Source organism: Tamandua tetradactyla, chromosome 13 (genome assembly GCF_023851605.1).
Source record: "Tamandua tetradactyla isolate mTamTet1 chromosome 13, mTamTet1.pri, whole genome shotgun sequence".
NCBI classification, from domain to species: domain Eukaryota; kingdom Metazoa; phylum Chordata; class Mammalia; order Pilosa; family Myrmecophagidae; genus Tamandua; species Tamandua tetradactyla.
The window spans coordinates 85,128,934-85,140,990 of NC_135339.1; the positions used below are offsets into that span (position 1 = coordinate 85,128,934).

Here is a 12,057-nt window from a genome sequence, read left to right on the forward strand (position 1 = left end):
CTCATCTGCCAAATAGGCAGAGTGTCCACTCCACCTCATCAGGCTGATTTCTGCTCAGGCTGAGAAAGGAGATGCTAAAATAACCACGGACCCCAAGCTCCTCCTGCCGGGCCCCCCTCACCTTTCTTTTGTGAGGGGGACACTGAGGACTCTTGGCTGCAGTTTTGCAGGAGGGCTGAGTGGGTGTCTTCACATTTTGGGTCTGGTCCTTGTTATTCAGAGCAGCTGCTTGTTCTGATTCAGTGAACAAAGACCGAAGGAGCTGGGGAGGTCTGCTTGGCACTGGGAGAGGGAGGGAGGAGGGGGGGAGAGCGGAAGGAGGAGGGGGTGGGAGGAGGGCAGAGGGAGGGGGGAAGGGAGAGAGGGGAGGGAGGAGGGCTGAAGCCTCCCCTTGTGGAAAGAGGGAGGCCCTGAGGTTGCCAGCCCTGCTCTCTTCAGGCCTGGCTATTCTGGAGCTGGCTTTATTTTGTTGTATTTTATTTGGAAGAGTCATTTTGGGCTCCTGGCTCTGCCCGGTCTTTGCAGGGCATTGGAGAGAATCAGGGCTTCTTGGTGTAGGCCAGGAAGCAGAGGTGGATGATGGAGGCCCTTTCAGGGAAGGAGAGATGGCCCACCTGTTGGGTCTCTGTGTCTTGGGGACCCGGATGCCTTGCTCCCATCCCCTTAATCCCTGCACCGAACTGAGTCGCTGTGACCCTGCCCTTGCCCCCTGGAGAGCTCCCCCAGTACTTCTGGGTGTTGAAGTATGAGGAGGAGGCACAGCTTCCTCTGTGCGTCCGAGGCCAGCACCCTTGCCCTGCCACCCTCAAGGGCAGCCTCACGAGCCTTCCGTAGGGCTTCGTGCCCAAGGCCGCCCCAGGCAGGCGTGCCAAAATCCTGCTTCATCCATTTTGTCTCCTGGGCCCAAAGTTCACTGCAAATGTCTGCCAAGGGCTCCCAGGAGGGAAGAGATGATTCCCTGGGCACAGCTTCAGTGCCCTTTGCTGCGCGAGAGCCTATGATGTGGGGCGGTGGGGGGTGGGGAGGGAAGGGCGGCCTCCCTCCAGGAAGGGCTGGTCCCACCTGTCTCGGAGGCGGCTGGTGGCGGGGAGGGGGAAAGGGATATGACCTGCGTGGTTGCCCACGACGTCCCTGCACTGATCCATTCTGCGTCGTCCCCAGGGAAAGCTGCCTGTCCTGCTGCTTGGCCGCTCCTCAGAACTGCGGCCCGGGGAGTTTGTGGTTGCCATCGGAAGCCCCTTCTCCCTCCAAAACACAGTCACCACCGGCATCGTCAGCACCACCCAGCGAGGGGGCAAAGAGCTCGGGCTCCGGAACTCGGACATGGACTACATCCAGACCGACGCCATCATCAACGTGAGCCCCCGCCTGCCCGCTCCAGGCCTGCCATGGGGTGGGGGGTGGGGCCCCCAGGGCAGGGCCAGGCTTCGGAACCAGAGCAGGATCTTCATAATGCTGTCAGGGATCCCCTCTGAACCCCTAAAGCAGATGAGGCTGTGTTGATCGTCACCCTTTTGGCAACCACCAGGGACTCCTTTAGAGGGGATTTAAGATTTGCTGCATGGAAGAGCTCCTACTTCCCTCTCTGCATGCGGTCAGCCTTCCCTCTGACCCTCAGCCCCCTCAGGGCACACCTAAGAACCTTTGTGGCCATTTCGAGAACCATTCTTTGCAGCTTTCTGGCAGGAGGATCTCAGCAGCCCCGAGTGGCCATGAGCTCTGTCCCCTCCTGCTGGCTTTCCGTTCCCCCAGGTGCCCACTCGCCCTGAGAGCACAGGCTGAGCCCTGGGCCCCAGCTGTCCGTCCCCCAGGGGTTCAGTTTCATGAATGCAATCTTTTTACAATTCTACTTCCCCACTTAAGCCGTCTCCCTTTAGGATAGACATTTCTGAGAGCAATGACCCTCCCATCCCACATCTGTCCAATAAATAGGAATCAGTGTGCCCTTGCTTCCTCTGATTGGTTTCATTCCCAGACTTTCCTGCGATCTGCACGGTTTCTGCATGAAGTAATGGAAATGGGGCAAACCGCGTGGGCTCCAGCCCAGCAGCTGCAGGCTGGGGCCGTGCAGATGGGGAATTCTGCGATACTAGAAGCAAGTGGGCAGCCGGCCTTATTCCCTACACCCTGTCAGCGAGAGCAAGGAGCTGTGATGGGTGTGTTAGCAAGTCCACATCCAAGCCGTACTGCTAATCATTAAGGTTCTTTCTCCAGCAAAATAGTAGGTTGACAGGAACAAATTTCAGGAAAGGATCATGCCCCATGCACCAGGCACAGTGTTCAGAAAGCTGCCAGGCGGGGAGGTCAGTTGGACCATGTGACGATATAGACACATGACTTTTGAATTTCTTTTTAATTTCAGTATGGAAACTCAGGAGGCCCACTGGTGAACCTGGTAAGGCCCGCCAATACTGGGTTATGTTGAGTTTGTTTTTAATCCATGCATGTGCTGTCTTTTTCTTTTTCTTTTCCAACATGAGCTTGCCAGCTAAAGCTGCTGGAATGCAATATACCAGAAATGGGTTGGCTTTTAACAATGGGGAGTTGTTAACATGCAGATTTACTGTTGTAAGCCATGAAAATGTTCCAGTTAAGGCGTCAATAGGACAACAGCTTCTCTGAAGGGCCATTACCAGTGAGCTTGGGCTCCTCTGTCACTTAGCAAGGCACATGGTGACATCTGCTGGTCCTTCCCTCCTGGCTTTTGTTGCTTCAGTTTCTGGCTTCTCCATCTGTGGCTTTTTTTCTCTTAACTTCTCTGGGGCTTTTTCTGTGAGCTTCTCTTAAGTTCATCTTTTCTGATGGTTGACGTCATCACTTCTCCTTTTAAAGCCTTCAACTATTTGGATGAAAAGTCTCTTATTGCTGAAGTCATTTTTCTCAGTTGATTGTAGATGTAATCAGCCAGAAACACAACCAACTTACTGATGATTTAAGTCCATGAAATGTCCTCACAGTAACATGCCAGTGCCTGCCTGACCAGACAAGTGGGCACCATTCCCTGCCCATGTTGACACGTGAGCCTAACCATAGTAGCATGTTACTTAATCTTTGAAAGTGAGGTCTGTGGAGGTGCCCTTGCTAACTGCCTTTCTCATTTTTTCTGGAAATTGTAAGGTAGGTCAGCATTCAGGGTTAAGAGTCTTATGCCCGTGGGCACACTTGTGTTTTGAAGTTATGAGTAACTTCAGGCGCAATCCAGGAGCACTGGGGGTGCCGGCAGTGCTGGCCTGTCACGGGAAAGGCATGTCCTTCACGGGAAGTGACAGAACTGGACTGACTCTTGCCCAGCACTTCCCCCACTCCGAGACTCGGCTGGAATGCAGAGGGGTTGCTCTGCTCCCAGAGATGTCACTTGAGTCTGTACTCACATACTTAAGCATAAAATGTGGACCCTTAGACTCACGGCCTGTCCAAGCTCAGGGGCCGCTGAGGGGTCAGCCAACTCGACCCTGTCAGTCACAGACGCTGACGCCGAGGCCATCTTCAGCACGGCTCAGGCTGGCCTCTTGGCTGGACCTGTGGTCAGGGCCCAAAATCTCGGCACTCGGGGGGATCCCTGTGATTTATAACCACTCGGCAGCTTTCCCTTCTGAGTTGAACAAACAGTCTGACAACGGTATTCAGGCTAATGGCTGAATGGCTTGAGGGGAGCGTTTCGCTCAGGGGGGTGCTTCCCTCCAGCGGGGTGCTCCCTGAACTGTGAATTCTTCTGGAAGGAAAGCTGTCCTGTCCACTGGCTTCCTCCACGATTTAAGGCGGGTCTGTGACAGGCAGAGAGGACAGCCAGTCCCGTTGCTCCCTGCAGCCCTGCGCCACCCCCAGGCCCTGCCCCCTGTGCGGAGATGTCCAGATCACGGAAAACGGGAGGTGCGGGAAGGGGTGGCGAGCCCCCTGCAGGGTCACGTTTGGGGCCTCATGGAGATTCGGGCAACGCCTTCCCAGGGGACGTGAGTGGGCTGGCCGGGTCCCTGCCCCTCTCCCCACTGCCCCCCGCCGCCTCCCCCAGCCCTGACTCTACCCCGAGGTGCCGCAGATGGTCTCCCACTCCATGTCTTCGTCCTGTCTTGGTGAGGCTCTTCCAGGGGACCTTGTGGGTTCAGTAAGCCCTTTCCACTCTGCCTTTCAGGACGGGGAAGTCATCGGGATCAACACGCTGAAGGTCACGGCTGGAATCTCCTTTGCGATCCCATCTGATAAGATTAAGAAGTTCCTAACAGAGTCCCACGACAGACAGGCCAAAGGTAGAGCCGCAGCTGCCCCTGTGGGCTCGGGAGGGGAGCACGACAGGCCCAGGGCAGCCGGCCTTTCCCTCGGAAAAAGAGGTGGGGGGCACGCGGTGGAGCCCTGGGACTCAGCTCGAGGTGTCCCACCGCCCTCGGCCGTGGTCACGGACGCTTCCTGTGGCTCAGGCTGGCACATGCCAGGTCTGGGGCTTGGGGGCTTCTAGACCTTGTTTCACTTCACTCTTCCTTCCTGTCATTTAATGCCGTCACCCTGGCAGGCGGGAGCTCTTCACCCCCTTTCACTGATGTGGAAACTGAGACTCAGGAGGATCTTTCGTTGCACAGGTGTTAAGGAGGCCTTAGTCCGGCTGGGGGTCTGGAGTGGACGGGACACCGGGGCCCCCGTGTGTGTGACCTTTGTGTCCTGCTGGGGGTGAGAGGGTGGGACAGATAGTAAATGAGCAAGCACATTAGTTAATTAGACAGTGCAGGTACCCCCAAGAAAATGAAGCAGGGTATGGGCCAGGGAAGACGGAAGGGACAGTTAGTGGAGTGAGTTTGCCTGGGGAAAGTGTCTCAGCTGAGACCTGGAGAAGGAGCTGGCCAGCAGGAGCGCGGCGGGGAACATGCCAGACAGAGGCACGGCAGACTCAGAGCCCCCAAAGCGGGCCTAAGCCTCGTGCGCCGGACCTGCCTGGTGCCCACGCGGCTGGAGGGCAGCGATGGCGCCAGCTTGGTGGGTGGGCGTGGACAGGCTGGTGTGGGGCTTGGGTTGCGTTTTAACCGCAGCCGAGCAGGTAGGTTTGTCACCGAGGTCGCCCCTGCTGCTGGGTGGGGAGAATGCGGGGCAGGTAGAATTAGGGTGCCAGTTTCCACTCTCGCTGTCACCCAGGGGAAAGAGGCTGAGGCTCAGGCCAGGGCAGTGGCTGTGGAGGTGGAGCCAAAGGGTCACATTCCCACTACGTGGGTGGGGGCGGGGGGGGGAATGGAACCAGCAGGAGGATGGGTCAGGTGTGCATGGAAGAGGCAAAGAAGAGCAGGAGGGCTCCTGGATTTCTGGCCATGAGCCGAAATGGTGGGAGCTCCCCAAGGTCCCAGAGTGGGTCAGAGTCAGAACCAGGATTTGAACCTTGACCTCGGCGCCTCCCTCCCATAAACCTGACCGTGAACTTGGGGGTGGGGTTGGATCCACAGCTCTCTGGGTCCCCGGCTTGGCAGCCGACAAGGCTGACTTTCTGCCTTACCTTTGTGGTCACTCCAGGTAAAGCCATTACCAAGAAGAAGTACATCGGCATCCGCATGATGTCGCTGACGCCCAGGTGGGTAAACTGAGTGCGGGCCTCTGTCTGTCTGCTTTCAAATGTAAACCAACTGCAGCCTCCCGCTGGCACCCCTAGGCTGCCTTCAGACAGCTCAGCTTCTGGTAAATTGCTTCTCAGCAATATTGGGAAAGAGAGGATGCGCCACTAGTCCGGGCTTGTTTTATGTTTTTGTTTTTGTTTTTGTATTTGAGCCAGTTTTCATGTCTTTGCAGCAGATCCCTCCCTCCCGAAGATGCTGCCCTGCTCTCTGAAGGCAGGTCTGAACAGCAGAGGGTGTAGGTTCACTCTCCCAAATGCTTTCCTTTCGCCATTCGTTTGGCTGAAACCCACATTCCAGGAGTGCTCTGAGCACCCTCCCCCAGCCCCGAGCACCCCCGCCTTTTATTAGCTCTGCAGTTTGTGGGCTGCGGCTCCAGGAATGCCAGGGAAGTGAATGACGGATTCAGTTGTTTTCCCCGAGTTGGTGGAAGTTGCAGCATGTGGTTGGCAGGGTCGTAAAATACTGGTGTTTCAACCTCATAGAAAAAATCTGGTGTAACCCCAGGAGGAGTGAGTTCTCCTGTAGTGGGGTTCAGCGACTGCTGGCATGGCCGAAACTGTTGGTAGGTAAAGTAAGTGAAGAGTAGCTCACATGCGTAAGGTGCAGGTCTGTGTATTTTAGAAGCATCTGTGTAGGAGTGGCGGTGTGTTCACAGCACTCCAGGGAAGATGGAATGCTTTGCTGAGGCTGAAATCTGTCTTGGTTATTTTGTGTTTGGAACTATGAGAGATTGGGGCACTTGTGTTCTCGTCCCAGCTCTGCTGCTTCCTGGCTGGTGACCTTGAGAACAACTTGAGCTCTGTGTGGTGCAGTTTCCTTTCTTGGGGTGAGGATAAGTGCAGGCATTTTAGTGCATGGTGAGAACCGAGAGGTTTAATGTGTGACGGCTGGGGGCAGCTAGTGGTGGGACTGACCAGCAGCGATGGCCCTTAGCCACCGTTCATCAGACACTTGTGATGTACCAGGCACCCTACCTCGGCCATCCTGTTAACCGCCTCGACCACCCATCATGTCGAGGACTGTGATTGTCCCCGTTCTGCAGGAGGGGAACTGCAGCTGGGACAGCTCAAACTGTGGCCCAAGGTCTCAGAGACAGCAAGTGGCAGAGCTGGGGCTCCAAATCAGGTCGGCTCCCACTGGACTGACTCCCCAAGTGGAAGCTCCCCTTAACTAGTTAATTAAGATTTGTAATCATGATCATCGTGGCAAAGCACTTCCCTTGCTGGTTCCCAGGAAATCTGTGATTTCAGTAGACAGGCAGTTTTAAGGGAGGAATTTCTCAGCAGAACTAAGGATGAGGGAGGCCAGTGAGGGCTAAGTGGGGATGCGCTGGGGAGGCCCGTTGGCATTTAGGGGTCACACAGGTGCCGTCTGTCCCGAGCAGCAAAGCCAAGGAGCTGAAGGATCGCCACCGAGACTTCCCAGATGTGCTTTCAGGAGCTTATATCATCGAAGTGATTCCTGACACCCCAGCGGAAGCGTGAGTCAGAATTGTTTTCCCTTTTCCTTATATGCTTGTGGGTGTTTGGGGTGGGGGCGGTGTTAGTTCCACATCAGCTTGGGTGATTGTATTGTGTCCCTGGTCAATTCCTGCTGGTCATGCCTGTGACCTGGTTCAGCTCCGACTCATCCACAAGATCCTCACCTTGCTAGGGGTCAGTGGGTGGAAAGAGAGTCCTGGATGCACTGCGAGTCTCTGGGCCTGGCCTGGCCTGGGAGAACGGGTTTAGGGAGCAGGGTCCCTGGGACCTTGGCCGGCGTCCTGCCCCAGGTTTGGCTACTGGCTTTAGTGTGCATCTCCTCCTGAAGCCTTTGCACATCTCTGGCCACACCTGTCAACATAACCCAGTCACATCAAAGCCGCGGGAGGAAGCTGCTCGGCAGTGACCCATGCTTGTGGTCTGGACTGGCCTGCCATCCAGGGGGTGGTGCTAGCTCACAGGCCAACAAGCTCTGCCCTGGGGCCCCGACCGACCAGGTCTGCAGCCTGCTTCTGTACGACCTGCCAGCTACGAGTGGTTTTTTACATTTTTAAATGGTTGGAAAAACAAATAAAAGAAGAATATTTTGTGACATGTAAAAGTTGTGTGAAATTCAGATTTCCGAGTCCGTCAGTAAGGTTTTGTGGGACTCAGCCACGCATATCTGCTTGCACATTGTCTGTGGCTGCTTTTGTGGCACATTGGCAGAGGCATTAGAAGGGGGGCCTTGGGGCTGGCGAAGCCTCAAATATGTCCTCTCTGGCCCTTTTCAGAAAAAATGTGCTGCTCCCTGTGCTATCCCAGTAAGGAGCATGAGAACACACTTGATGCTGGCTTCCACACGAGCTAAAGCTATGGAGGCAGCAACACAGAGGAGGTGTCTCATGATAAAAGCATCCCGCCCATCCCTGGGGACAGCTCTCAAGCTGCCATTGCTATTTACGAGCCAGGAGGCCACGATCCTGCCAGCCTGTCACTTCCAGGGCACATCTGTCAAGGGGCCATACCAGGCCAGTAGGCATTTCTGTCATGTACACAGCTGATGATTTGGCCTCAACATCTGGAAGGGAAGTAGTTTAAACTACCACCCAACCCCACCTCTTCTGGGCTTGAGGTTCTAAACCGTGTCTCCTTTGCCATAAAGTTGGTGACCTTCCAGGGCAGGTGGGCCAGGAGGAGCTGGAGCCTTTCAAAACTGTGTTGCCTTTTGTGTTGCAGGGGGGGCCTCAAGGAAAACGACATCATCATCAGCATCAATGGACAGTCGGTGGTCTCCGCCAATGACGTCAGCGACGTCATCCGGAAGGAAAGCACGCTGAACATGGTCGTCCGCAGGGGCAACGAAGATGTCATGATCACAGTGGTTCCCGAGGAAATCGACCCGTAGGCTGAGGCAGGAGCTGGACTTCATGTTTCCCTCAGAGACTCTCCAGGGAACGGCGCTTACTGACCCTGAGTGGTGGCACAGGACGCCCAAGACGTTCGACCACCGTGTTGCTTGTTCGGTGGAAATGCCTTGGCCAGCAGCATCCTTCCTGATAGTTTGCAGGTGAAACAAACTCAGTGCTGCAGATCTGCAGGCAGAAGCTCTTTCCTCCTGAGTCCTAGCTATGCAGTGTGCTTTTTGCCCTCCAGCTTGGTCTGTTCCTGCTTAGGCAGTCAACGTTTGTCTCTTTTAACTGAGTCATCATCTTAGTCCCACTAATGCAATTGATATAATCTTAGATGGGAGGAGGGACCCACAGGACGCAGCAAGGGACCGGGTGTGATTCTGCTTTTCTCCAGAGTCAGCATCGAGAGGCAGTGGCTGCCCGGAGACCATGAGTGGGTGGACGCTGGCTTCCGAAAAGGCCCAAGTTGCCCCTGGTAGGGATTTCTGCAGAATTGGGAGCACGATGACCTTTGAGTTTGAGCTATTAAAATACTTCTTCGTACATGGTTTTCTGGCGTGCTTCCTTTGCTTTCCGTGAACAGCTGCTTGCAGGCTTCTTGAAATAATTACAGAGTCTTTACGAAATCATATTATCCCCACAGGGTTGTACTCTCGGTCTCACCCGTTATTTAAAAATCGTGCTCCAGGCCTTACCAGGGTTAATAACAACACTGCTTGCCCACTTTAGCTTCGTGACATAGGATTTGAGGACACTTGCACTTGCATCTGGAGCTTTACCAGCTAAAGAGAGTCCATTGACCCCTCACGCCAGGCTATTGGTCAACAAGGATTTCCCAGGCCCCCTTCTCTCCACCAGGCACCCTGCTTAGGGTTGCAGGGTCAGCGCAGAGCAGAACAGGCTCAGAGCCACACCCCCGCCCCAGAGCATCCCTTGGGAAGCCAGGCCTCTTTCAGGGAGGGAGTCAGTTCAGGTGATCAGGACTCAACCCAGGGACCGTCCTGTTCTGATTCCCCAGAATGCACATGGCTGCAGCTGGTCTAATTGTCCTGGGGTCTGAAATAAGCTGGGCCTTAAACCTTGGGAAATTCAGAACAGGGCGCCTCTTGACTTGCTCTCCAGAAAGTGCATCCGTAAGCAGCTGTGAGCAAATCTGTCTCCACCAAAGCTTTCCAGGAGTTTGGGAAGCTGGACCCAAGAAGACTGTTGCAGAGCTTCGGCTTGGAAGTTTACACAGGCCTGGGCCCCTGTGGGGAGAACACACAAGAAGGAGGTTGTTTACTCCAAGAGCAGAAGGGAAAAGGCTTTTGTCCATAGTAAGAGGAGGGCCTTAGACAGGTTGGAGAGTCACTTCTTCAGACTGCCGTGCTTAGTCTTTCCAGCGGATCCCAAAGGTCCAGTTCATAACTGCAGAGGCTCTGGAAGGTCAAAGGCTACATTAAGTGTAGGGGTAAGCAAATAAATCAAGCCCCTCCCGCTCCCGCTACTGACACAGGGCACCTGTGCAGCCTGGGGTCTGATGTGGCCCTGGTGTGTCCCTTTTGTTTTCTGACTGGACGAGCGGACGGAGCCTGAGTGGAGCCAGAGAATCCCTTCCCTCCCAGTGTGTGTGTATCTTGCATTCCCTCCTCCTCCCTTAAAGGTGATGATACCGAGAATGGTGTATGGCTTCAGGGGCTCCTCCTCAGATGTTTTGCATCTGGGCCTGCTCCTGTGATTGGTCCCAGGGCTGAGGTGCTGCCCTAGGTTGGGAGGCTGAGCTGGGTGGCCTCGAGGTGAGAACCACACTCTTCTGGCTGAGCCTGTCTGTCTTCGGCCTGTCAGGCTGTCTGGAGACGACAGATGGTTCTGCAGGAGGAGAGAGCCTGGTGGCCAGCCCACCCACGTCCTCTAAATCCAGCAACATCTCCCTGCAGGTCCTCAGGGCTCTGGCCTGCACTGCATGTCACATACAGGGCCACAGAAATGGCAGTGCACAGTGTGGCAGGTTCCGTGCCTGGTCATGTGGCTGTACTGGCTCTTGGGATGCTGTGGGGGCTGCACATCTTGCACCCTCATATTCACATGTGCAGGCTTTCATGGGACCTCTCAGGATAGATGTGTCTTCTGCTTGCTTTGGGCTGTCACTGATGTTTTCACAACATAAATCAGCCTTAAAACCTGGGTGTCTTGGCACTGAGTTTAAAGAACATGACTTTTGGAACCAGATGCGCTTGGATTCAAATCCAATGCCTGTGTCTCCCTAGCGTGTCTGTTAGTTTCCAGGGCTGCCATAACAAATGACTACCCACTGGGTGATTTAAAGCAACAGAAAGTTCTTTTCTCACAGATCAGGAGGCCAGAAGTTTGAAATCAAGATGTCAGCAGGGAGGTTCCTCCTGGAGGCTCTAAGAGAGAATTTGTTTCATGCTTTCTCCTTGTTTCTGGAGATTGCCGGCAATCCTTGGTGTTCCTTACTTGTAGTTGCATCACTCCAATCTCTGCCTTTCTGTCATTCCATAGCTCTTTCCCTGTGTGACTCCCTCTGTCATCATTTTGCTTTCCTGTATGGACATCAGTCATTGGATTTATGGGCCACACTTACCAGTGTGACTTCTTAACCAATTACATCTGCAAAGACCCTATTCCCAATTCCCAAATAAGGTCGCATTCCGAGGCCCTTGAGTGGACCTGAATTCTGGAAGGATGATATTTGACTCAGAATACTGTGTGACCTTAGTTAAGTTACTTAACCTCTCCGTGCCATTTCCAATCGGTAAAATAGGGACTGTAGTAACTATTTCCTAGGGCTGTTGTGTGGATTGAGTGAGTTACCTATGACACATGGTAAGCAGTCAATAAATATTGTCTTTGAGCTTCTGTGTCCCCCTTTTAAAATGGGGAATAACAGCCATCGGTCCTTTGCACCAGTGTTGTCATGATGAATGATGATGAATGATAATGGTACATGTGAGCACCAGATCATATGGCTGCCATGGTTTTATTGTTATTGACCCACCATTGTCCTGGTCCTTAATGATAGTATCCATGGTTAGCATCTGTTGCTTGTTTGCTGAGCACCTCACATTTATTGGCATGTTTAGTTCTCAGATCAACCCTAAGGTGGATAATAATTCCCTTTTGACAGATGAAGAAATTGGTGCTCAAGAAATTAAGCTTTTTGCTCAGGTGCAAAAACCAGGAGTGGTTCAGTGCTAGAATGCTCGCCTTCCATGCAGGAGACCTGGCTTTGATTCCTGGACTATGCACCCAAAAGAAAGAAATTAAGCCTTTTGCTCAAGGCATACAGCTTCTAAGTGGGGAGTGGTGCTTAAGCCCAGGGGCTCTGAGCCCATCACCTTCCCTAGTGCAACCTGACCCCATCTTTACTTTCTAAGGACCAAGGCTCCAAGGGCCCCCTCCATCTCTTGCTCTTACCTGCCTTATCTCCACCTCTCTGGAGGTGATTATGGGCACCTGTGCACTTGCAACTGCCCAGCTGAGATTGTGGTTTCTCCTGGCTCTTTTGGGTCCCCCCAGGTCCTTTAAACAGCAGAGCTTGGCTCAGCAGCTGCCTTTTGCTTGTTTCCTGGGGTGCTCCCTCCCTTTCCCCTCGCA

The 12,057-nt window shown here is 54.0% G+C and overlaps 1 protein-coding gene across 1 annotated transcript in view; it reads left to right on the forward strand.

The window, feature by feature from the left end:
• Window positions 1-9,003, forward strand: part of HTRA1 (HtrA serine peptidase 1) — a 48,454-nt gene extending 39,451 nt beyond the window's left edge. The window contains exons 4-9 of the mRNA XM_077126301.1: window positions 1,162-1,356; window positions 2,363-2,395; window positions 4,130-4,244; window positions 5,488-5,545; window positions 6,973-7,068; window positions 8,288-9,003. Coding sequence (XP_076982416.1) covers window positions 1,162-1,356; window positions 2,363-2,395; window positions 4,130-4,244; window positions 5,488-5,545; window positions 6,973-7,068; window positions 8,288-8,456 — 666 coding nt within the window. The 3' untranslated portion in view covers window positions 8,457-9,003. The remainder of the gene's footprint in view (window positions 1-1,161; window positions 1,357-2,362; window positions 2,396-4,129; window positions 4,245-5,487; window positions 5,546-6,972; window positions 7,069-8,287) is intronic.
• The last annotated feature ends 3,054 nt before the right edge of the window (window positions 9,004-12,057 follow it).